Genomic DNA, 23547 nt, shown 5'->3' with positions numbered 1-23547 from the left:
TCAAGGAAACAAATAAACAATGAGCACTTTGCATATTCTATCTTAAAGGAAAACTGTCAGCACTAATGACTGCACAAACCAAGCGCATCGCATCCTTGATGTGGCCAAACAATTCAGTGCATCTTCCCAGCTAATTCTTTGGCATCCATCTTAGTATTCCATGATGGACAGCTCTCTGGTGTTACAGAAAAGGGAGGAGACAGATGGAACATAAATAGGCGAGAAGGTGCACCCTCGGTGTAGCCATACGGCTGTGCTTGGTTTGAACAGTTATTGTGTGATAATAGACTGCCTTTAACTATGCTGGATGGTTGACATGCAGTACTGGGGCATAGCAATACATGAAATTAAAGCCTGAGCCAAGCCCAGGAGCCAGAAAGCCAATGAATCCAGAGATTTGCTATTGGATTGTATTCTGAAGCCACTAAAAGTGGTACTGTGGTCTAACTGGCTCCGGGAGATTATACAATTTGCAGATCTCAAGAAAATAAAACAAAAAAATACCAGGTCCTTAGTGTGACGTGAGGAAGAATATTTTAGTTGGTGCTTAATTATAAAAAATGTATTTTTTTATACTTTAGAACACAAATAAAATGTCCACTAAGGTCATGTGTTAACTCTTTAAATGCGATAGGGATGATAATAATAATAATAATAATAATAATAATAATAATAATAATAATAATAATAATAAATGTGATTCTGTCATTTCCTCTTCATGGAAAAATTAAAGTTGGATATGTAAAATGAAGACTTCTGCCAAGTCTCAGAAATGATGCAAATGTTAGTGTTACCACATAATGAACAGCAATGCATTCAGGAACACACTAAAGGCATCACATCAGCTAGAAACAAGAAGCATGCTATGGGAATCTGAGGTAGGGGGGCACGCGGGAGTTGGGGGACGCGCAGACATGCAAAGAAGCAGAAAATACCTGTACCGAGCCACCATGTCTGTCAGCTGCTAGGTGGGCTCTTACGTGATGGGGGTTGGCCTGCTGGGAGTCCCAAGCTGCCCTGTGGTCTGCCGACTGCTCATTATATAATGCATAAAACATGCATGGAAAAGGAAGGAGAAAAACCCAAAACATATTAAACACCTCATGCATCATCACAACATGTGAAATTAAATTAAGAGAGCAAGCAAATTATCCCAGCAGAGTTAGAATCACAGCGCACACTACACTTTAAAGCAGAAAATGGCATGCAAACTAGAGAAGCAGAAGGACGCGGTTAGTGGAAGCCAGTCGGGTTAGGCTTTATTGCAGCTCTGGGTTCACGCCGTTAGCTCCTCGCAAAGATGCGGAGCCAAAGGTGGTGCCGTGCTCAGACACAAATGTGCGCAGATATGACAACCTGTATAAATATACTGCAATGTACACATGTGGACGGTCACACAAATGCAAAAATGCATATATTTATACAAAAGACCCAGGAGACTATGGATGACATGTAATGGTACATTTTAATGAGCAAAAAAATCATATTAAATAAGGGTGAATGGTAATAAACGGAGTTCTAACATGATGTGTCTCACCAACTCTTCTGTACTAGTGGACAAAACTGCACATTTGTAAAAGTGACAAGGGGGCGTCATTTATGGGGACTATCGGGCCAGCGGTATTACTAGAACTTATGGCAGAATATATAGGGGAAGGCCTCTTCAGAAATGTAGTGTACTGCTGTGTAAGCCGTAAGTTACACCAGTATTCGGATCCCCCTCATGTCTGTACAATAAATACCTGTTTACTGCATATAATGCAAGAAGGGTGCCCATAACGAGTCTGGGGCTGCCCTTCTTTATTTAATATGAGTGGACAGGCCCAGACTGGGGATTTTACAAAATATACGCAGGAAACTCCCTACATGCCACGAAAAAGGCCGCATCTCTAGGAAAAGTTGGGCCCAAATGATTGGGTTAACCCTTTGCCCCCCCCATCTCACAGTGAAAGCGCGAGATGTTGTCATTTACCATGCGCTGACTGAACGGTAAGATACTTAGAACTGTATCCCGATACTTGACTTGTGATCGATATCCGGCGTGCTGCAGTCTTCACTAGTATCCGCACAGCTTCATGCTGGGTATGAGTGCAGATTCATGTGCCTTCTTCCCCATCTGCAGCTTGTATGCTCTGCCCTACCTGAGAACATAGATGCCTCCCCCCTTTCCACACTCTGATCTGTCATGTACTTTATCATTCCATTTTCTGCAGCCATTTCTCATGAAAATTGTATGGCAGATTTCATAGACCAGCCAGCTGTGTAGAGGACTTCCCGAAACACTACAGCAGCAAGAAAGGGAGGACATTTTGAATTTTAGAAAATTGCCCAATTTTGAACATAAAAAGTAAACTTGGAATTTAAAAAAAAAAAAAAAAAAGCAGGACTACTATCCAGATGTAACTCCTACTGTATTCTCTGCTCTCATGTGAGAAGCCCTGCAGCTCTACAATAAGTACTATTGTACTGTACGTGCTGAATGCACGTCCAAAGAACACAATCCTACAATAATTACAGTTTTACTGGAAAGGGTCCCAAAACGACGTCAGTGCTATAAATGCTATATTACTTTCTGTATTGCAAGGTGATAAGGATACATTGGTAAAATGCGTGCTCTCTTACTGCACAGAACGCAGAAGACCCCTTGAGATACCCACCACAAATCTACAGCAATGGAAAAATTGCGAGTCTGTGCTCTATAGAGCCGGTTATAAGGTTCTCCTTGACGTAAGGAGATTCATCCAGGGCTTACAGTCATGTCACTAACCAACTATGTCTCAGGGGTGAGGATCATTTTTTGAGCAGAAACTAGTAAGAAAGGCAGTATAGTATCAATTATTCATAGGAACTGTATAAACACTGCAGGCCATCATTCAAAAGCGCATTTACAAAACTATTTAAAATTTCCAGTTAACAAAAAATAACTCCTTGAGGTGAATGAACAACACTTTCCAAGCTCCAACACATGCGGCCTGTTGTAGCATATGTAGCATACATTAGCCGACAGCTTCCCTTTAAATAGGTTGTCTCTTTCTTCTGATATTGATGACGTATCCTCAGGTCATAGGACCATCAGCATCTCATCAATGGGGGGGGGGGGGGGGATCAGATCAGCTGTAAGGAGCCAACCTGTACATTGCGTACATCCAGTATGGTGGTGTCCCAGGTTCCACAATCTGATACAGAGGACATATACTCAGGATAGGCCATCAGCATCTCATCTATGGGGGGTCAGATGTAAGGAGCCAACCTGTCCCCTGTGTACATATACTCAGGATAGGCCATCAGCATCTTCTCTACAGGGGATCAGATGTAAGGAGCCAACCTGTCCACTGCGTACATATACTCAGGATAGGCCATCAGCATCTCATCTATGGGGGGTCAGATGTAAGGAGCCAACCTGTCCACTGTGTACATATACTCAGGATAGGCCATCAGCATCTTATCTATGGGGGATCAGACGTAAGGAGCCAACCTGTCCGCTGTGTACATATACTCAGGATAGGCCATCAGCATCTCATCTATGGGGGGTCAGATGTAAGGAGCCAACCTGTCCACTGAATACATATACTCAGGATAGGCCATCAGCATCTTATCTATGGGGGGATCAGATGTAAGGAGCCAACCTGTCCACTGTGTACATATACTCAGGATAGGCCATCAGCATCTTATCTATGGGGGATCAGATGTAAGGAGCCAACCTGTCCGCTGTGTACATATACTCAGGATAGGCCATCAGCATCTCATCTATGGGGGGTCAGATATAAGGAGCCAACCTGTCCACTGCGTACATACAGTTAGGTCCATATATATTTGGACAGAGACAACATTTTTCTCATTTTGGTTATAGACATTACCACAATGAATTTTAAACAAAACATTTCAGATGCAGTTGAAGTTCAGACTTTCAGCTTTCATTTGAGGGTATCCACATTAAAATTGGATGAAGGGTTTAGGAGTTTCAGCTCCTTAACATGTGCCACCCTGTTTTTAAAGGGACCAAAAGTAATTGGACAGATTCAATAATTTTAAATAAAATGTTCATTTCTAGTACTTGGTTGAAAACCCTTTGTTGGCAATGACTGCCTGAAGTCTTGAACTCATTGACATCACCAGACGCTGTGTTTCCTCCTTTTTGATGCTCTGCCAGGCCTTCACTGCGGTGGTTTTCAGTTGCTGTTTGTTTGTGGGCCTTTCTGTCTGAAGTTTAGTCTTTAACAAGTGAAATGCTGCTCAATTGGGTTGAGATCAGGTGACTGACTTGGCCATTCAAGAATATTCCACTTCTTTGCTTTAATAAACTCCTGGGTTGCTTTGGCTTTATGTTTTGGGTCATTGTCCATCTGTAGTATGAAACGACGACCAATCAGTTTGGCTGGATCTGAGCACACAGTATGGCTCTGAATACCTCAGAATTAATTTGGCTGCTTCTGTCCTGTGTCACATCAATAAACACTAGTGACCCAGGCAGCCATGCATGCCCAAGCCATCACACTGCCTCCGCCGTGTTTTACAGATGATGTGGTATGCTTTGGATCATGAGCTGCACCACGCCTTCGCCATACTTTTCTCTTTCCATCATTCTGGTAGAGGTTGATCTTGGTTTCATCTGTCCAAAGAATGTTCTTCCTGAACTGTGCTGGCTTTTTTAGATGTTTTTTTAGCAAAGTCCAGTCTAGCCTTTTTATTCTTGACACTTATGAGTGGCTTGCACCGTGCAGTGAACCCTCTGTATTTACTTTCATGCAGTCTTCTCTTTATGGTAGATTTGGATATTGATGCGCCGACCTCCTGGGGAGTGTTGGTCACTTGGTTGGCTGTTGTGAAGGGGTTTCTCTTCACCATGGAGATTATTCTGCGATCATCCACCACTGTTGTCTTCCGTGGGCGCCCAGGTCTTTTTGCATTGATGAGATCACCAGTGCTTTCTTTCCTTCTCAGGATGTACCAAACTGTACATTTTGCCACTCCTAATATTGTAGCAATTTCTCGGATGGGTTTTTTCCTGTTTTCACAGCTTAAGAATGGCTTGTTTCACCTTCATGGAGAACACTTTTGACCGCATGTTTACTTCATAGGAAAACCTTCCAAATGCAAGCACCACACCTCAAAATCAACTCCAGGCCTTTTATCTGCTTAGTTGAGAATGACATAATGAAGGGATTGCCCACACCTGTCCATGAAATAGCCTTGGAGTCAATTGTCCAATTACTTTTGGTCCCTTTAAAAAACAGGGTGGCACAGGTTAAGGAGCTGAAACTCCTAAACCCTTCATCCAATTTTAATATGGATACCCTCAAATGAAAGCTGAAAGTCTGAACTTCAACTGCATCTGAATTGTTTTGTTTAAAATTAAATTGTGGTAATGTCTATAACCAAAATGAGAAAAATGTTGTCTCTGTCCAAATATATATGGACCTAACTGTATACTCAGGATAGGCCATCAGCATCTTATCTATGGGGGGTCAGATGTAAGGAGCCAACCTGTCCACTGCGTACATGTACTCAGGATAGGCCATCAGCATCTTATCTAAGGGGGATCAGATGTAAGGAGCCAACCTGTCCACTGCGTACATGTACTCAGGATAGGCCATCAGCATCTTATCTAAGGGGGATCAGATGTAAGGAGCCAACCTGTCCGCTGCGTACATATACTCAGGATAGGCCATCAGCATCTTATCTAAGGGGGATCAGATGTAAGGAGCCAACCTGTCCACTGCGTACATATACTCAGGGTAGGCCATCAGCATCTCATCTATGGGGGGTCAGATGTAAGGAATGAAAAAGTAAATCAAACAACAGAGCATTCACTCTTGAAAAGATAATAACAATGATAGTTGATAATATACAACCTATTGCACATGCCCAGATACACTAGTGCGTATCAAATATATTTGCCACTCTTTTAGTGTTGCACTTATTATGATAAGCAACAAACTAGGGTAACCTGTATTACATACCTAGGTGGCCCTACCTGCCTGTGGGGGTTGGCACCCTACAATCCTGCGCAATTTGGCGCCCCCACTCCACTAAAAGAGTGCCAAATATATTTATGATACGCACTAGTGTATCTGGGCATGTGCAATAGGTTGTATATTATCAACTATCATTGTGATTATCTTTTCAAGAGTGAATGCTCTGTTTGATTTACTTTTTCATTTCTTGCACATAAGGGCCCATCAGGGCGATTTAGGGATAGCCTACGTTGAGCGGGGGCGCCATTGCGCAGGATACATAGGGTGCCAAACTCCGCGGCAAGGTAGGGGACAGATAGTCGGAAACTTAGGGACTGAGAGCACCCTGTATCTGTTTTTTATGTTTTTTGTGTCAAACAACTGGCACCGGTCTAAGGTCGTATGTGGTGTGTTTTTTTTTTATTATAAGAATATTATCATATAATATACATATACTCAGGATAGGCCATCAGCATCTCATCTATGGGGGGTCAGATGTAAGGAGCCAACCTGTCCACTGCGTACATATACTCGGGATAGGCCATCAGCATCTTATCTACAGGGGATCAGATGTAAGGAGCCAACCTGTCCACTGCGTACATATACTCAGGATAGGCCATCAGCATCTCATCTATGGGGGGTCAGATGTAAGGAGCCAACCTGTCCACTGCGTACATATACTCAGGATAGGCCATCAGCATCTTATCTATGGGGATCAGATGTAAGGAGCCAACCTGTCCACTGCGTACATATACTCAGGATAGGCCATCAGCATCTCATCTACGGGGGGTCAGATGTAAGGAGCCAACCTGTCCCCTGTGTACATATACTCAGGATAGGCCATCAGCATCTTATCTACGGGGGATCAGATGTAAGGAGCCAACCTATCCCCGTGTACATCCAGTTGATTGGTGCTGTCCCAGGTGCCACTACTTGATACAGATGACATATCCTAAGGATACACCATCCACACCAAAGTAGTGGACAATCCATTGGTTACAGCATTGAGTGAAGACTATAAGCAAGATTGTAAACATGGAGTCCCATACCCATTAGATCCAAGTCATCTGAATCCGCAGATTTTTGGTGATAGACTATCTAATCTGAGGTGTTGGGGCAAGTAATGGTGAGAAAGTTAAAATTCACACGTCCTATCTTTTTTTTTTTTTTTTTTTGTTCTGCTCTTCCTTTCTTCAGGGGAGGTAAAAAAAAGCTACCAGAAGATTTCAGCACTGACTTTCTCCCCCAAGTGTATATGACAGATATTTTATTGACACAAATCAAGAGCAAAGTTGTTTGTATGGAAAAGGTCAAACAAGGAATAATATTTGACACCAAAGTAATAATTTCCATGGTGAAAATAAGTTCCATCCTTGTAATAATCGTTTCCCTGTGATAGTGACTGTCTCTGTAAGATTGACCTATTTGCAAGAGTTAAAGCACTACCCCATCAGTTTTATTTCAAAGCAGGCGTGGTATCTCTAGTGAATGCTCCCCGTGTGCACCAGCACTCACACCGCTGCTTTCTGCTCTCGGCACCACTCCGGCCATCTTCTGTGTGTGAGCTGCCAGTGAATGCTGGACGGTGGAGGAGTGGGACTGGTGTGGCACTGAGAAGGGTACAAGACGGCAGCTGGCAAGTATATTGCAAGGGGCAGGGAACAGGTAGTGATATCACCCCGGACGTAAAATATATAAAAATAAAAAACACTGGAGTGGCGTTTTAACTCTTTGAGGACAAGGGGTATTTCTGTTTTTGCGTCTCAGTTTCTGGCTCCTTTCTTCCCAGAGCCATAGCTTTATTATTTTTCTGTCAATATGTTCATGTGATGGCTTGCTTTTTGCGAGACAACTTGTACTTTTGAATGACAAGAGAGGCTTGACCAAATACTGTACTGGAAAATAAATTCAAAGTGTGGTGAAATTGCAAACAAAAAGTGCAAATCTACAATTGATTTTTTAACCATGTACACTAAACGCTAAAATTGACCTGCCAAGATGATTCTCCAGGTTATTACGAGTTTGTAGATACCAAACATGTATATGAAAAAAAAAAATCCAGTTTGTGAAAAATAAAAAGTTGCCATTTTCCGAGACGAGTATTGTCTTCATTTCTTGGAATCTGGGGCTGGGTGAGGGATTATTTTAACCTTAATTACCATCAATCCGTCTTTTTACAGACCTGAGATATAAGAGAATAGCATCCCCATACAGGTGACAATCCAGCAGCTGTCGGCTGTACCGTCCATATCTGTTTAACGCCTTAGCTGTCAATAGTGACTACATCATATAAATGGTTTACAGAGTGTGGGGGCTTCAACTTTATCTCCATCGGCACCCTGAGATCATGATTGTGTGGTCCTGATGTTTGCCATGGCAATTCACGGCCAAATAATGGCGCTAAAGTCTGCCAGCTATACCGGCAACATTTAGGTGATAAATAAATGACTGCTACACTTTGAAACCTCGTAAAATGCTAACAAAATACAACATTTTAAAAAATGTTGCTGATGTAAAGTAGACATGTGGGAAATGTTATTTATTAACATTTTTTCTGTGGTATGACTATGTGGATTAAAGGAATAATCATTCAAAGTTTGAAAATTGCTAATCTTTTTTAACATTTGTCAAATTTGTTATTTTTTTTTATAAATAAACAAAAGTATTGATCTAAATGTACCATTATCATAAATTATAATGTGCAATGAAAAAAAGTGTCTCAAAAACACTGGGATTTGCTGAAGCGTTCCAGAGTTATTCTCCACATAAAGTGACACTGGTCAGATTTGAAAAACTTGGTCCGGTCACTAAGGGGTGAATGCAATGTTGAGGTGACCAAAAAACAACATTCTTGCGGTTTGATTTTTTTGTGTGTGTTACGTTGTTTACCGCTCAGATTAATTATTTTTATATATTGATAAATTGGCCGATTCCGAAAGCTGCAATACCAAATCTGTGTATTTTTTTTTTTATTGTTGTCTTTATTTTGAAGGGGTGAATAGGGGGTGATTTAAACTTTTATATTTTTTATTTTATTCTTTTTTTTTTTTTTTTTTTTTTAACTTTACACTTGCGTCAATAGTCTCCATGCACTTGAAGCTTCGATCATCTGATGTCTCAAGCAGTGGGAGGTCACCTGTATACATCACACACGAGACCCTGGGGCTGGGGCACAGACATCACACAGGAGACGCTGGGGCACAGACGTTACACAAGAGACCCCGGGGCTGGGGCACAGACATCACACAGGAAACGCCAGGGCTGGGGCACAGACATCACAGAAGCAGCTGCCGCTGCAGTCTACTTCTATGGGATGGAAGCACACTAACTCCATCCTCAAACTGGCTCTGGCTAGAGTTGTGTACGTAATCTTATTACACATGCTGCAGCATTCAGTAATGAACACTGTGTGAGCGTGCTTGCAGAATAAGAAGGAATTAAATGGGCAGGCCGGCGTCAAAACGTAGCTTATGGTCCGAGCACTGCAGTTCATGAGAATCTGTCTGGAGGCTGGAGAAAAGGGGGACACAAAGGCAAAAACAGGGTGCTGGAGAAAAGGTCATCACAGGCCATTTACTGCCCTCAAGCATGAGGCTCCTCACCCCTGCACTAGTGTAATGTAGCATCGAAATTACAAAGGTAAAAAAGTGGCTTTTCTCCCATTAAATATGTATGCCTAGGAGATGCCAAACCTGTACAGTACACAAGGCCAGGCACACATAAATCGCACATGAATGAAATAAACTAATCACCCAATATTAGGCCAAGATAAAATATAAGTAATATGTTAGCTGGTGGTGTAAAAAACGAGTGCTTACAGTAAGGTTATTTGAATTACCATACAATTTAGATTTATTAATTACAAATGATGTATTTGCCAAAACAAAAAAATGAAAATTAAACCACGAGTGGCTAAGGAGGTTTCCCTACATTTACCTGGTTTTTGGCTTGCTGCATCTTATCTCTGTGCTGATGTGCTTCTCTGTTTGATGAAAGTGCTGGATCGGCATGAATGGAGCCAACTGGTGTGGGCTAAAGTCAATGAAAAGTATAGAAAGAATGAGAATTATTCCAAGAAGCTGAAGACCTACTGAGGACAGCAATGTGGAATCTGAAGTGACTACAGAACAAGGAGTCGCTGTCTGCAGGATACATTCTGCTCTGTATTACACGGACTCTAGCCTCACTTATTGAATGTAGCCACCTTTTAGAAAGCTTTCTGTATTCCTCATGGAAGAGGTTCATTTGCATTCTTTTTTCCCGAAAAGCATTCCCTAGATGTCTCCTTACCAAGCATGGCACTCTCTCCAGGACAAACATGATCCCCCTAGAAGTCCAGGTCTATCCTCATCACTTAACTACTGTAGTGTATAGACCGCTGAATGACGCTGTCGAAGAGTGCTTGGTGCCACAGTATTCAAAGTCTAAAAGGACTGGCGGACTAAAGCTAGTGTGCTTCTTTACTGAATCTGCCAGCAGTCAGACATTAATTGGAGCAGCACAACTCTGATGGCCACCCCTTCAAAGTCCTCCTACCTGCAGTCATGCAGCTGAGGATCCAAAATCTAGGGACAAGTGGGGGTCCTACCCTTTGGTTAGGTAGTAAGTGTTCATTATGAGAAAACCACTAAAGACATGACTAGATTTAAGCTGCCAGACAAACCAATGTAATCAAAGATCTTTGGGTTTTATAGACCTCATCAGTAGATTTCAGAGCTCTGGTCAGCTAGATGAGAAATGTCATCTACATTGCCAGACTATAGATCCTGGAAGTGATCCCTAGTACGGAAGGAAATACAATTTGAGACCTAGCACCTGCAGATAGCATACGTTTTCCATGGACCATTGCCTGACCTCGTCTGGCCTAGCATGAGTTAGTATAGTACTGAGGCCATCATATCTGCACCTTACAGTGAGCATCAATAGACTGACAATATACATCTATACAAAATACAAGGACATTTAGCAGCTTTCAGAAGGGCTTAAAATCAGAGACACCCATGAAGCAAAAAAAAAAAAAAAAAAAAGAGAGAGGGCACAACAGCAGACACCCAATTACAAAAACAGAAGGGCGCAAAAACAGACACACCCATCAAGCACAAAGACGGAAGGGCGCAACCACTGACACACCCAATCACAAAAACAAAAGGGTGCAACGACACCCCATCAACACAAAGACGGAAGGGTGCAACAACAGACACACCCAATCACAAAAACAAAAGAGGGCAACAACAGACACCCCATCAAGCACAAAGACGGAAGGGCGCAACAGCCACACCCATCAAGCACAAAGACGGAAGGGTGCAACAACATCAAGCACAATAATCTGGATATGTCACCAGTTAGTTTGTATATAAATCCTGATCTATTCAGATAGATCAGTGTCCAGTATAATCCTGTAAGCCTATCTGTATTACAGGACCACCCTCACATACAGTCCACATGTTGTCAATAAGCAGATCAAGAGCCGTGATGCGACCCACACTATGCTGATTGTACATACCATACAATAATATATATATTCATTATCATTTCAGAACTTACCAGTTGCTTACCAATCCAGTCATACTCGTAATCAAACATGTATCCCTTTCGATCGAACAAGTCTGTAAATAACTTCCGTAAGTAGTCATAGTCCGGCTTCTCAAAAAAATCTAGCCGTCTTACGTAGCGCAAGTACGTGGCCATCTCTTCTGCAAATAAGTGGAAAGAAACACACTAACTGTAATAACTATATCAGCAAGACTTCATTCCCTGTTACAGGGAACAGCAGAAAATGACCCATTCTTCACGACAGGTTTCGTGTTAAAGGTATTTTTGGCAATGATTGCTTTTATCATATCACAATACTAAAGTATCGCTGTCCTGGAGATAAAAACACAATGGGCAGATACCCTGTAGTAAGTAAGGGTACTGTCACACCGTGCAATTTTCATCGCTACGATGGCACGATCCGTGACGTCGCAGCGTCGTATGAGTATCGCTCCAGCGTCGTAGACTGCGGTTACACTTTGCAATCACGGCGCTGGAGCGATGCCGAGGTTCGCTGGTAACCAGGGTAAACATCGGGTTACTAAGCGCAGGGCCGCGCTTAGTAACCCGATGTTTACCGTGGTTACCAGCGTAAAAGTAAAAAAAAAAAAACCGTACATACTCACCATCTGATGTCTGTCAGGTCCCTTGCCGTCTGCTTCCCTCTCTGACTGAGTGCAGCCGTACAGTGAGAGCAGAGCGCAGCGGTGACGTCACCGCTGTGATCTGCTCTCACTTTCCGGCCGGCGCTCACAGTCAGAGCGGGAAGCGGACGGCAAGGGACCTGACAGACATCAGATGGTGAGTATGTACGGTTTGTTTTTTTTTACTTTTATGCTGGTAACCACGGTAAACATCGGGTTACTAAGCGCGGCCCTGCGCTTAGTTACCCGATGTTTACCCTGGTTACCAGCGAACGCATCGCTGGATCGCTGTCACACACAACGATCCAGCGATGACAGCGGGAGATCCAGCGACGAAAGAAAGTTTCAAACGATCTGCTACGACGTACGATTCTCAGCGGGGTCCCTGATCGCTGCTGCGTGTCAGACACAGCGATATCGTAACGATATCGCTAGAACGTCACGAATCGTACCGTCGTAGCGATCAAAATTGCACTGTGTGACAGTACCCTAAAGGACACTAACATAGGTTTGATCATAAAATGACTACTAAACCTTACTTACTACAGGGGGCTTGTTCATTTTGTATTCATCCAAGGCTCTGCTTGTTAAATAGCCACAGTGAATGCGCACCTACACACCGCACTACACTAAAGTACTGCTGTGTAGAGCAAAGAGTCACGGCCTCATGAGTCAGGCTGGATTTCAGAGAAGCACACCATCAAGACAAGTACAGCAGATTGCACAGCAGGGAAGTTTAGGGGCGCTTTCAACAGTGCCACTAGCCGGGTGTGACGGTGGTATTTAATGTCACACGTTCCATTTTTTTCTGCTTTTAATGCAAATTTTTAGCTGTGTTTTACAGAACCAGCAAAGTCTAAGATTTCAGAAGTCTAATACACAGCTTTTTTCCCCTCAGTATTTTGTCCAATACCTTGTTTTTTGCAAAATGAAGCATGTCGCTTCTCGCCTCTTCCAGGGTTTTTCACCCATTGAGAGCAATGGATGGTGCAAAAAAACGCTGCAAAAACACAGATATCAGTTTCTGCTGCCTTTCTGGTGCCAAAACCTGATGCAGTAGAATCTGATTTTTTTTTTCTATGCACTAAACTTTATCAGCATGCACAAGAGACTAAATGTACCCAGAAAACAGGCAAAAACGCACCAAAAAATAAGCAAAACCTGCTTTTCTGACACAAGTTCCTCACTGCTAAGAGAGCAGGTTTTTCCCTGCGGAAAAAAAAATGCATAAAAAATGCAACATGTGAACATAGCTGCTAACAGCCACGATGGAAGGGGAGCTCCTTTACAGAATAACACAGCCGTCATCTGCAGGGAGGGTTGTGGGACTAGGAGCTGAAGAAGGGGACCCAACATATAATGTACTAGTACATCGGAGGTGGTGAAGGGGTCCATACTGCACAGCAGAGGTCCTGAGCGCTCACTGGCTCAGAAAACACACTGTGCCCCTGCAATAACTAGAACGATTGCTACCAGAGCACAAGTTTTGCAGTCTGATGTGATCTGTAAAGCCACATGCCCTGGTGCTTGTGTACAAGGTACCAAACAGCGAATAGTAGGGAGAAGAAGAAAATAAATTGACCTGATTAGTTCTGGGAAAAAATTATTATTATATATTTTTTTTTTTACTTTATAGGATAATCTGCCAAGTATTCCTATACTGAGGAAGCCTATGGGCAACATATGCCATGTAGTCTGCCGAGCCTTCCTTTACACAGATCAGAGCTACGTGCAACACATGTCACTATGTAGAGGCATATGTTATCAATGAGGACAATAGTTTAATTCGAACGCAACAGAAAAGCTGGAAAAAAACACCAAACAAACAGGGCAGCAGGACTGATTTGTTGCTTTTGCTAAAATGTCTCCCAACTAAAATGCAGCTTGCTATAGCCTGCGTGTTGGACCCTAGCCTGCGTGTTGGACCCTAGCCTGCGTGTTGGACCCTAGCCTGCGTGTTGGACCCTAGCCTGCGTGTTGGACCCTAGCCTGCGTGTTGGACCCTAGCCTGCGTGTTGGACCCTAGCCTGCGTGTTGGACCCTAGCCTGCGTGTTGGACCCTAGCCTGCGTGTTGGACCCTAGCCTGCGTGTTGGACCCTAGCCTGCGTGTTGGACCCTAGCCTGCGTGTTGGACCCTAGCCTGCGTGTTGGACCCTAGCCTGCGTGTTGGACCCTAGCCTGCGTGTTGGACCCTAGCCTGCGTGTTGGACCCTAGCCTGCGTGTTGGACCCTAGCCTGCGTGTTGGACCCTAGCCTGCGTGTTGGACCCTAGCCTGCGTGTTGGACCCTAGCCTGCGTGTTGGACCCTAGCCTGCGTGTTGGACCCTAGCCTGCGTGTTGGACCCTAGCCTGCGTGTTGGACCCTAGCCTGCGTGTTGGACCCTAGCCTGCGTGTTGGACCCTAGCCTGCGTGTTGGACCCTAGCCTGCGTGTTGGACCCTAGCCTGCGTGTTGGACCCTAGCCTGCGTGTTGGACCCTAGCCTGCGTGTTGGACCCTAGCCTGCGTGTTGGACCCTAGCCTGCGTGTTGGACCCTAGCCTGCGTGTTGGACCCTAGCCTGCGTGTTGGACCCTAGCCTGCGTGTTGGACCCTAGCCTGCGTGTTGGACCCTAGCCTGCGTGTTGGACCCTAGCCTGCGTGTTGGACCCTAGCCTGCGTGTTGGACCCTAGCCTGCGTGTTGGACCCTAGCCTGCGTGTTGGACCCTAGCCTGCGTGTTGGACCCTAGCCTGCGTGTTGGACCCTAGCCTGCGTGTTGGACCCTAGCCTGCGTGTTGGACCCTAGCCTGCGTGTTGGACCCTAGCCTGCGTGTTGGACCCTAGCCTGCGTGTTGGACCCTAGCCTGCGTGTTGGACCCTAGCCTGCGTGTTGGACCCTAGCCTGCGTGTTGGACCCTAGCCTGCGTGTTGGACCCTAGCCTGCGTGTTGGACCCTAGCCTGCGTGTTGGACCCTAGCCTGCGTGTTGGACCCTAGCCTGCGTGTTGGACCCTAGCCTGCGTGTTGGACCCTAGCCTGCGTGTTGGACCCTAGCCTGCGTGTTGGACCCTAGCCTGCGTGTTGGACCCTAGCCTGCGTGTTGGACCCTAGCCTGCGTGTTGGACCCTAGCCTGCGTGTTGGACCCTAGCCTGCGTGTTGGACCCTAGCCTGCGTGTTGGACCCTAGCCTGCGTGTTGGACCCTAGCCTGCGTGTTGGACCCTAGCCTGCGTGTTGGACCCTAGCCTGCGTGTTGGACCCTAGCCTGCGTGTTGGACCCTAGCCTGCGTGTTGGACCCTAGCCTGCGTGTTGGACCCTAGCCTGCGTGTTGGACCCTAGCCTGCGTGTTGGACCCTAGCCTGCGTGTTGGACCCTAGCCTGCGTGTTGGACCCTAGCCTGCGTGTTGGACCCTAGCCTGCGTGTTGGACCCTAGCCTGCGTGTTGGACCCTAGCCTGCGTGTTGGACCCTAGCCTGCGTGTTGGACCCTAGCCTGCGTGTTGGACCCTAGCCTGCGTGTTGGACCCTAGCCTGCGTGTTGGACCCTAGCCTGCGTGTTGGACCCTAGCCTGCGTGTTGGACCCTAGCCTGCGTGTTGGACCCTAGCCTGCGTGTTGGACCCTAGCCTGCGTGTTGGACCCTAGCCTGCGTGTTGGACCCTAGCCTGCGTGTTGGACCCTAGCCTGCGTGTTGGACCCTAGCCTGCGTGTTGGACCCTAGCCTGCGTGTTGGACCCTAGCCTGCGTGTTGGACCCTAGCCTGCGTGTTGGACCCTAGCCTGCGTGTTGGACCCTAGCCTGCGTGTTGGACCCTAGCCTGCGTGTTGGACCCTAGCCTGCGTGTTGGACCCTAGCCTGCGTGTTGGACCCTAGCCTGCGTGTTGGACCCTAGCCTGCGTGTTGGACCCTAGCCTGCGTGTTGGACCCTAGCCTGCGTGTTGGACCCTAGCCTGCGTGTTGGACCCTAGCCTGCGTGTTGGACCCTAGCCTGCGTGTTGGACCCTAGCCTGCGTGTTGGACCCTAGCCTGCGTGTTGGACCCTAGCCTGCGTGTTGGACCCTAGCCTGCGTGTTGGACCCTAGCCTGCGTGTTGGACCCTAGCCTGCGTGTTGGACCCTAGCCTGCGTGTTGGACCCTAGCCTGCGTGTTGGACCCTAGCCTGCGTGTTGGACCCTAGCCTGCGTGTTGGACCCTAGCCTGCGTGTTGGACCCTAGCCTGCGTGTTGGACCCTAGCCTGCGTGTTGGACCCTAGCCTGCGTGTTGGACCCTAGCCTGCGTGTTGGACCCTAGCCTGCGTGTTGGACCCTAGCCTGCGTGTTGGACCCTAGCCTGCGTGTTGGACCCTAGCCTGCGTGTTGGACCCTAGCCTGCGTGTTGGACCCTAGCCTGCGTGTTGGACCCTAGCCTGCGTGTTGGACCCTAGCCTGCGTGTTGGACCCTAGCCTGCGTGTTGGACCCTAGCCTGCGTGTTGGACCCTAGCCTGCGTGTTGGACCCTAGCCTGCGTGTTGGACCCTAGCCTGCGTGTTGGACCCTAGCCTGCGTGTTGGACCCTAGCCTGCGTGTTGGACCCTAGCCTGCGTGTTGGACCCTAGCCTGCGTGTTGGACCCTAGCCTGCGTGTTGGACCCTAGCCTGCGTGTTGGACCCTAGCCTGCGTGTTGGACCCTAGCCTGCGTGTTGGACCCTAGCCTGCGTGTTGGACCCTAGCCTGCGTGTTGGACCCTAGCCTGCGTGTTGGACCCTAGCCTGCGTGTTGGACCCTAGCCTGCGTGTTGGACCCTAGCCTGCGTGTTGGACCCTAGCCTGCGTGTTGGACCCTAGCCTGCGTGTTGGACCCTAGCCTGCGTGTTGGACCCTAGCCTGCGTGTTGGACCCTAGCCTGCGTGTTGGACCCTAGCCTGCGTGTTGGACCCTAGCCTGCGTGTTGGACCCTAGCCTGCGTGTTGGACCCTAGCCTGCGTGTTGGACCCTAGCCTGCGTGTTGGACCCTAGCCTGCGTGTTGGACCCTAGCCTGCGTGTTGGACCCTAGCCTGCGTGTTGGACCCTAGCCTGCGTGTTGGACCCTAGCCTGCGTGTTGGACCCTAGCCTGCGTGTTGGACCCTAGCCTGCGTGTTGGACCCTAGCCTGCGTGTTGGACCCTAGCCTGCGTGTTGGACCCTAGCCTGCGTGTTGGACCCTAGCCTGCGTGTTGGACCCTAGCCTGCGTGTTGGACCCTAGCCTGCGTGTTGGACCCTAGCCTGCGTGTTGGACCCTAGCCTGCGTGTTGGACCCTAGCCTGCGTGTTGGACCCTAGCCTGCGTGTTGGACCCTAGCCTGCGTGTTGGACCCTAGCCTGCGTGTTGGACCCTAGCCTGCGTGTTGGACCCTAGCCTGCGTGTTGGACCCTAGCCTGCGTGTTGGACCCTAGCCTGCGTGTTGGACCCTAGCCTGCGTGTTGGACCCTAGCCTGCGTGTTGGACCCTAGCCTGCGTGTTGGACCCTAGCCTGCGTGTTGGACCCTAGCCTGCGTGTTGGACCCTAGCCTGCGTGTTGGACCCTAGCCTGCGTGTTGGACCCTAGCCTGCGTGTTGGACCCTAGCCTGCGTGTTGGACCCTAGCCTGCGTGTTGGACCCTAGCCTGCGTGTTGGACCCTAGCCTGCGTGTTGGACCCTAGCCTGCGTGTTGGACCCTAGCCTGCGTGTTGGACCCTAGCCTGCGTGTTGGACCCTAGCCTGCGTGTTGGACCCTAGCCTGCGTGTTGGACCCTAGCCTGCGTGTTGGACCCTAGCCTGCGTGTTGGACCCTAGCCTGCGTGTTGGACCCTAGCCTGCGTGTTGGACCCTAGCCTGCGTGTTGGACCCTAGCCTGCGTGTTGGACCCTAGCCTGCGTGTTGGACCCTAGCCTGCGTGTTGGACCCTAGCCTGCGTGTTGGACCCTAGCCTGCGTGTTGGACCCTAGCCTGCGTGTTGGACCCTAGCCTGCGTGTTGGACCCTAGCCTGCGTGTTGGACCCTAGCCTGCGTGTTGGACCCTAGCCTGCGTGTTGGACCCTAGCCTGCGTGTTGGACCCTAGCCTGCGTGTTGGACCCTAGCCTGCGTGTTGGACCCTAGCCTGCGTGTTGGACCCTAGCCTGCGTGTTGGACCCTAGCCTGCGTGTTGGACCCTAGCCTGCGTGTTGGACCCTAGCCTGCGTGTTGGACCCTAGCCTGCGTGTTGGACCCTAGCCTGCGTGTTGGACCCTAGCCTGCGTGTTGGACCCTAGCCTGCGTGTTGGACCCTAGCCTGCGTGTTGGACCCTAGCCTGCGTGTTGGACCCTAGCCTGCGTGTTGGACCCTAGCCTGCGTGTTGGACCCTAGCCTGCGTGTTGGACCCTAGCCTGCGTGTTGGACCCTAGCCTGCGTGTTGGACCCTAGCCTGCGTGTTGGACCCTAGCCTGCGTGTTGGACCCTAGCCTGCGTGTTGGACCCTAGCCTGCGTGTTGGACCCTAGCCTGCGTGTTGGACCCTAGCCTGCGTGTTGGACCCTAGCCTGCGTGTTGGACCCTAGCCTGCGTGTTGGACCCTAGCCTGCGTGTTGGACCCTAGCCTGCGTGTTGGACCCTAGCCTGCGTGTTGGACCCTAGCCTGCGTGTTGGACCCTAGCCTGCGTGTTGGACCCTAGCCTGCGTGTTGGACCCTAGCCTGCGTGTTGGACCCTAGCCTGCGTGTTGGACCCTAGCCTGCGTGTTGGACCCTAGCCTGCGTGTTGGACCCTAGCCTGCGTGTTGGACCCTAGCCTGCGTGTTGGACCCTAGCCTGCGTGTTGGACCCTAGCCTGCGTGTTGGACCCTAGCCTGCGTGTTGGACCCTAGCCTGCGTGTTGGACCCTAGCCTGCGTGTTGGACCCTAGCCTGCGTGTTGGACCCTAGCCTGCGTGTTGGACCCTAGCCTGCGTGTTGGACCCTAGCCTGCGTGTTGGACCCTAGCCTGCGTGTTGGACCCTAGCCTGCGTGTTGGACCCTAGCCTGCGTGTTGGACCCTAGCCTGCGTGTTGGACCCTAGCCTGCGTGTTGGACCCTAGCCTGCGTGTTGGACCCTAGCCTGCGTGTTGGACCCTAGCCTGCGTGTTGGACCCTAGCCTGCGTGTTGGACCCTAGCCTGCGTGTTGGACCCTAGCCTGCGTGTTGGACCCTAGCCTGCGTGTTGGACCCTAGCCTGCGTGTTGGACCCTAGCCTGCGTGTTGGACCCTAGCCTGCGTGTTGGACCCTAGCCTGCGTGTTGGACCCTAGCCTGCGTGTTGGACCCTAGCCTGCGTGTTGGACCCTAGCCTGCGTGTTGGACCCTAGCCTGCGTGTTGGACCCTAGCCTGCGTGTTGGACCCTAGCCTGCGTGTTGGACCCTAGCCTGCGTGTTGGACCCTAGCCTGCGTGTTGGACCCTAGCCTGCGTGTTGGACCCTAGCCTGCGTGTTGGACCCTAGCCTGCGTGTTGGACCCTAGCCTGCGTGTTGGACCCTAGCCTGCGTGTTGGACCCTAGCCTGCGTGTTGGACCCTAGCCTGCGTGTTGGACCCTAGCCTGCGTGTTGGACCCTAGCCTGCGTGTTGGACCCTAGCCTGCGTGTTGGACCCTAGCCTGCGTGTTGGACCCTAGCCTGCGTGTTGGACCCTAGCCTGCGTGTTGGACCCTAGCCTGCGTGTTGGACCCTAGCCTGCGTGTTGGACCCTAGCCTGCGTGTTGGACCCTAGCCTGCGTGTTGGACCCTAGCCTGCGTGTTGGACCCTAGCCTGCGTGTTGGACCCTAGCCTGCGTGTTGGACCCTAGCCTGCGTGTTGGACCCTAGCCTGCGTGTTGGACCCTAGCCTGCGTGTTGGACCCTAGCCTGCGTGTTGGACCCTAGCCTGCGTGTTGGACCCTAGCCTGCGTGTTGGACCCTAGCCTGCGTGTTGGACCCTAGCCTGCGTGTTGGACCCTAGCCTGCGTGTTGGACCCTAGCCTGCGTGTTGGACCCTAGCCTGCGTGTTGGACCCTAGCCTGCGTGTTGGACCCTAGCCTGCGTGTTGGACCCTAGCCTGCGTGTTGGACCCTAGCCTGCGTGTTGGACCCTAGCCTGCGTGTTGGACCCTAGCCTGCGTGTTGGACCCTAGCCTGCGTGTTGGACCCTAGCCTGCGTGTTGGACCCTAGCCTGCGTGTTGGACCCTAGCCTGCGTGTTGGACCCTAGCCTGCGTGTTGGACCCTAGCCTGCGTGTTGGACCCTAGCCTGCGTGTTGGACCCTAGCCTGCGTGTTGGACCCTAGCCTGCGTGTTGGACCCTAGCCTGCGTGTTGGACCCTAGCCTGCGTGTTGGACCCTAGCCTGCGTGTTGGACCCTAGCCTGCGTGTTGGACCCTAGCCTGCGTGTTGGACCCTAGCCTGCGTGTTGGACCCTAGCCTGCGTGTTGGACCCTAGCCTGCGTGTTGGACCCTAGCCTGCGTGTTGGACCCTAGCCTGCGTGTTGGACCCTAGCCTGCGTGTTGGACCCTAGCCTGCGTGTTGGACCCTAGCCTGCGTGTTGGACCCTAGCCTGCGTGTTGGACCCTAGCCTGCGTGTTGGACCCTAGCCTGCGTGTTGGACCCTAGCCTGCGTGTTGGACCCTAGCCTGCGTGTTGGACCCTAGCCTGCGTGTTGGACCCTAGCCTGCGTGTTGGACCCTAGCCTGCGTGTTGGACCCTAGCCTGCGTGTTGGACCCTAGCCTGCGTGTTGGACCCTAGCCTGCGTGTTGGACCCTAGCCTGCGTGTTGGACCCTAGCCTGCGTGTTGGACCCTAGCCTGCGTGTTGGACCCTAGCCTGCGTGTTGGACCCTAGCCTGCGTGTTGGACCCTAGCCTGCGTGTTGGACCCTAGCCTGCGTGTTGGACCCTAGCCTGCGTGTTGGACCCTAGCCTGCGTGTTGGACCCTAGCCTGCGTGTTGGACCCTAGCCTGCGTGTTGGACCCTAGCCTGCGTGTTGGACCCTAGCCTGCGTGTTGGACCCTAGCCTGCGTGTTGGACCCTAGCCTGCGTGTTGGACCCTAGCCTGCGTGTTGGACCCTAGCCTGCGTGTTGGACCCTAGCCTGCGTGTTGGACCCTAGCCTGCGTGTTGGACCCTAGCCTGCGTGTTGGACCCTAGCCTGCGTGTTGGACCCTAGCCTGCGTGTTGGACCCTAGCCTGCGTGTTGGACCCTAGCCTGCGTGTTGGACCCTAGCCTGCGTGTTGGACCCTAGCCTGCGTGTTGGACCCTAGCCTGCGTGTTGGACCCTAGCCTGCGTGTTGGACCCTAGCCTGCGTGTTGGACCCTAGCCTGCGTGTTGGACCCTAGCCTGCGTGTTGGACCCTAGCCTGCGTGTTGGACCCTAGCCTGCGTGTTGGACCCTAGCCTGCGTGTTGGACCCTAGCCTGCGTGTTGGACCCTAGCCTGCGTGTTGGACCCTAGCCTGCGTGTTGGACCCTAGCCTGCGTGTTGGACCCTAGCCTGCGTGTTGGACCCTAGCCTGCGTGTTGGACCCTAGCCTGCGTGTTGGACCCTAGCCTGCGTGTTGGACCCTAGCCTGCGTGTTGGACCCTAGCCTGCGTGTTGGACCCTAGCCTGCGTGTTGGACCCTAGCCTGCGTGTTGGACCCTAGCCTGCGTGTTGGACCCTAGCCTGCGTGTTGGACCCTAGCCTGCGTGTTGGACCCTAGCCTGCGTGTTGGACCCTAGCCTGCGTGTTGGACCCTAGCCTGCGTGTTGGACCCTAGCCTGCGTGTTGGACCCTAGCCTGCGTGTTGGACCCTAGCCTGCGTGTTGGACCCTAGCCTGCGTGTTGGACCCTAGCCTGCGTGTTGGACCCTAGCCTGCGTGTTGGACCCTAGCCTGCGTGTTGGACCCTAGCCTGCGTGTTGGACCCTAGCCTGCGTGTTGGACCCTAGCCTGCGTGTTGGACCCTAGCCTGCGTGTTGGACCCTAGCCTGCGTGTTGGACCCTAGCCTGCGTGTTGGACCCTAGCCTGCGTGTTGGACCCTAGCCTGCGTGTTGGACCCTAGCCTGCGTGTTGGACCCTAGCCTGCGTGTTGGACCCTAGCCTGCGTGTTGGACCCTAGCCTGCGTGTTGGACCCTAGCCTGCGTGTTGGACTCTAGCCTGCGTGTTGGACTCTAGCCTGCGTGTTGGACTCTAGCCTGTGTGTTGGACTCTAGCCTGTGTGTTGGACTCTAGCCTGTGTGTTGGACTCTAGCCTGTGTGTTGGACTCTAGCCTGTGTGTTGGACACTAGCCTTTCCATTGCTGGCTGCAGCATGAGTTAACTGAGAACCCATCAGTCAGCTGCTAGGACTCAGAGGGAGCTTAAAACCATTATGTATCCTTTTCTGAGCTCCTCTCAGCTGATTTAGGACCATGGACCACCTCAAAGGTGAATGCGCACTGAAATAAAGCCTGCAAAAGCAAAAAAGGTGCAACATTTTTAATGAATCCGAATTAAAAAAAAAAAAAAATGTTGCAAGACCAATTACATGCATTTAAGTATTTTAAAAGATGCCTCCAATATTTCTGTAAAAATCTAACACAAATTCGATATTAGAGTATAAAAGAGAGGGGATCACTGAAATGCCTGGCGATTGCTTCATCACATCTGAACCCATTTACAACTGAGGCCACGGAGCCGATGAATCAGTCATCAGTCAGACATCAGCAGCAGATCCCAGCAACTCGCGTTGCAAAGGAATCTGGTGAACCTTTTAGGGTATGTGTCCACGTTCAGGATTGCCTCAGGATTGCCTCAGGATTTTATGCAGGTAAAATCTGCACCAAATCTGCACCTGAGGTCACTGGCAGGTCACCTGCGTTCTTCATGTGTTGTTTCAGCAATGTAAGGACATGCTGCGTTCTTAAAAGACGCGCCGCATGTGAGTTTTCTCGGGTCTGCCGCATGCGTCTTTTACTGCATAGTGGAGACGGGATTTCATGAAATCCCCTCCACTATGCTGTAACATCTGGACGCTGCGGCCCTGAACGTGGACACATACCCTTAGGCAGGGGATCTTACGGCAAGAGAACAGTCAGCATAAAAACACAATTCATTTTCTGATGACACAGGGGGAATTTAGCAATGGCAGTACCCCACTATTAGGACTTAGAAAAGGGGCACATTTTGGCATATGTCATTTTTATACAAAGATGTGCGACATATTTCAATTTTTACGCAACTTATTTTCCTAAAAAGTTGGTGGGACTTCACATACGACAGAGTCAACTGGAGCCTGACAAATTTACTTTAGAAATTAAAATAAATCTAATTGAAAAATCGCAAAGATTTAGGTTTGTGGCTCGCAGACAAGCTAATAATGGGTCACATACCAGCTTATTTTTGGCTGATTTTCCATAGGGGATAGTAGAGAAGTTTACAGGTTATTGGAAGTTTGTTCCAGTCACATGACTAATGGAGCGGATCAGATATTATTTTGCAGCTCTACAATA

The 23547-nt window shown here is 49.8% G+C and overlaps 1 protein-coding gene across 6 annotated transcripts in view; it reads right to left on the bottom strand.

Annotated features, from left to right (window-relative positions):
- The window catches only part of CSNK1G3 (casein kinase 1 gamma 3), a 150210-nt gene that overhangs the window by 11936 nt on the left and 114727 nt on the right, over positions 1 to 23547 (bottom strand). For 4 of the 6 annotated variants that reach the window (XM_077291070.1, XM_077291097.1, XM_077291080.1 and 1 more), the window contains 3 exons: positions 11499 to 11647; positions 9891 to 9986; positions 936 to 1031 (listed from right to left, as the gene is read on the bottom strand). In XM_077291070.1, the coding sequence (XP_077147185.1) occupies positions 936 to 1031; positions 9891 to 9986; positions 11499 to 11647 (341 nt within the window). The remainder of the gene's footprint in view (positions 1 to 935; positions 1032 to 9890; positions 9987 to 11498; positions 11648 to 23547) is intronic. The other 2 variants (XM_077291107.1, XM_077291115.1) reach the window with 1 other exon arrangement.

Source organism: Ranitomeya variabilis, chromosome 1 (assembly GCF_051348905.1).
Source record: "Ranitomeya variabilis isolate aRanVar5 chromosome 1, aRanVar5.hap1, whole genome shotgun sequence".
Lineage (NCBI taxonomy): Eukaryota > Metazoa > Chordata > Amphibia > Anura > Dendrobatidae > Ranitomeya > Ranitomeya variabilis.
This window is presented reverse-complemented; position numbering and strand designations above follow the sequence as displayed.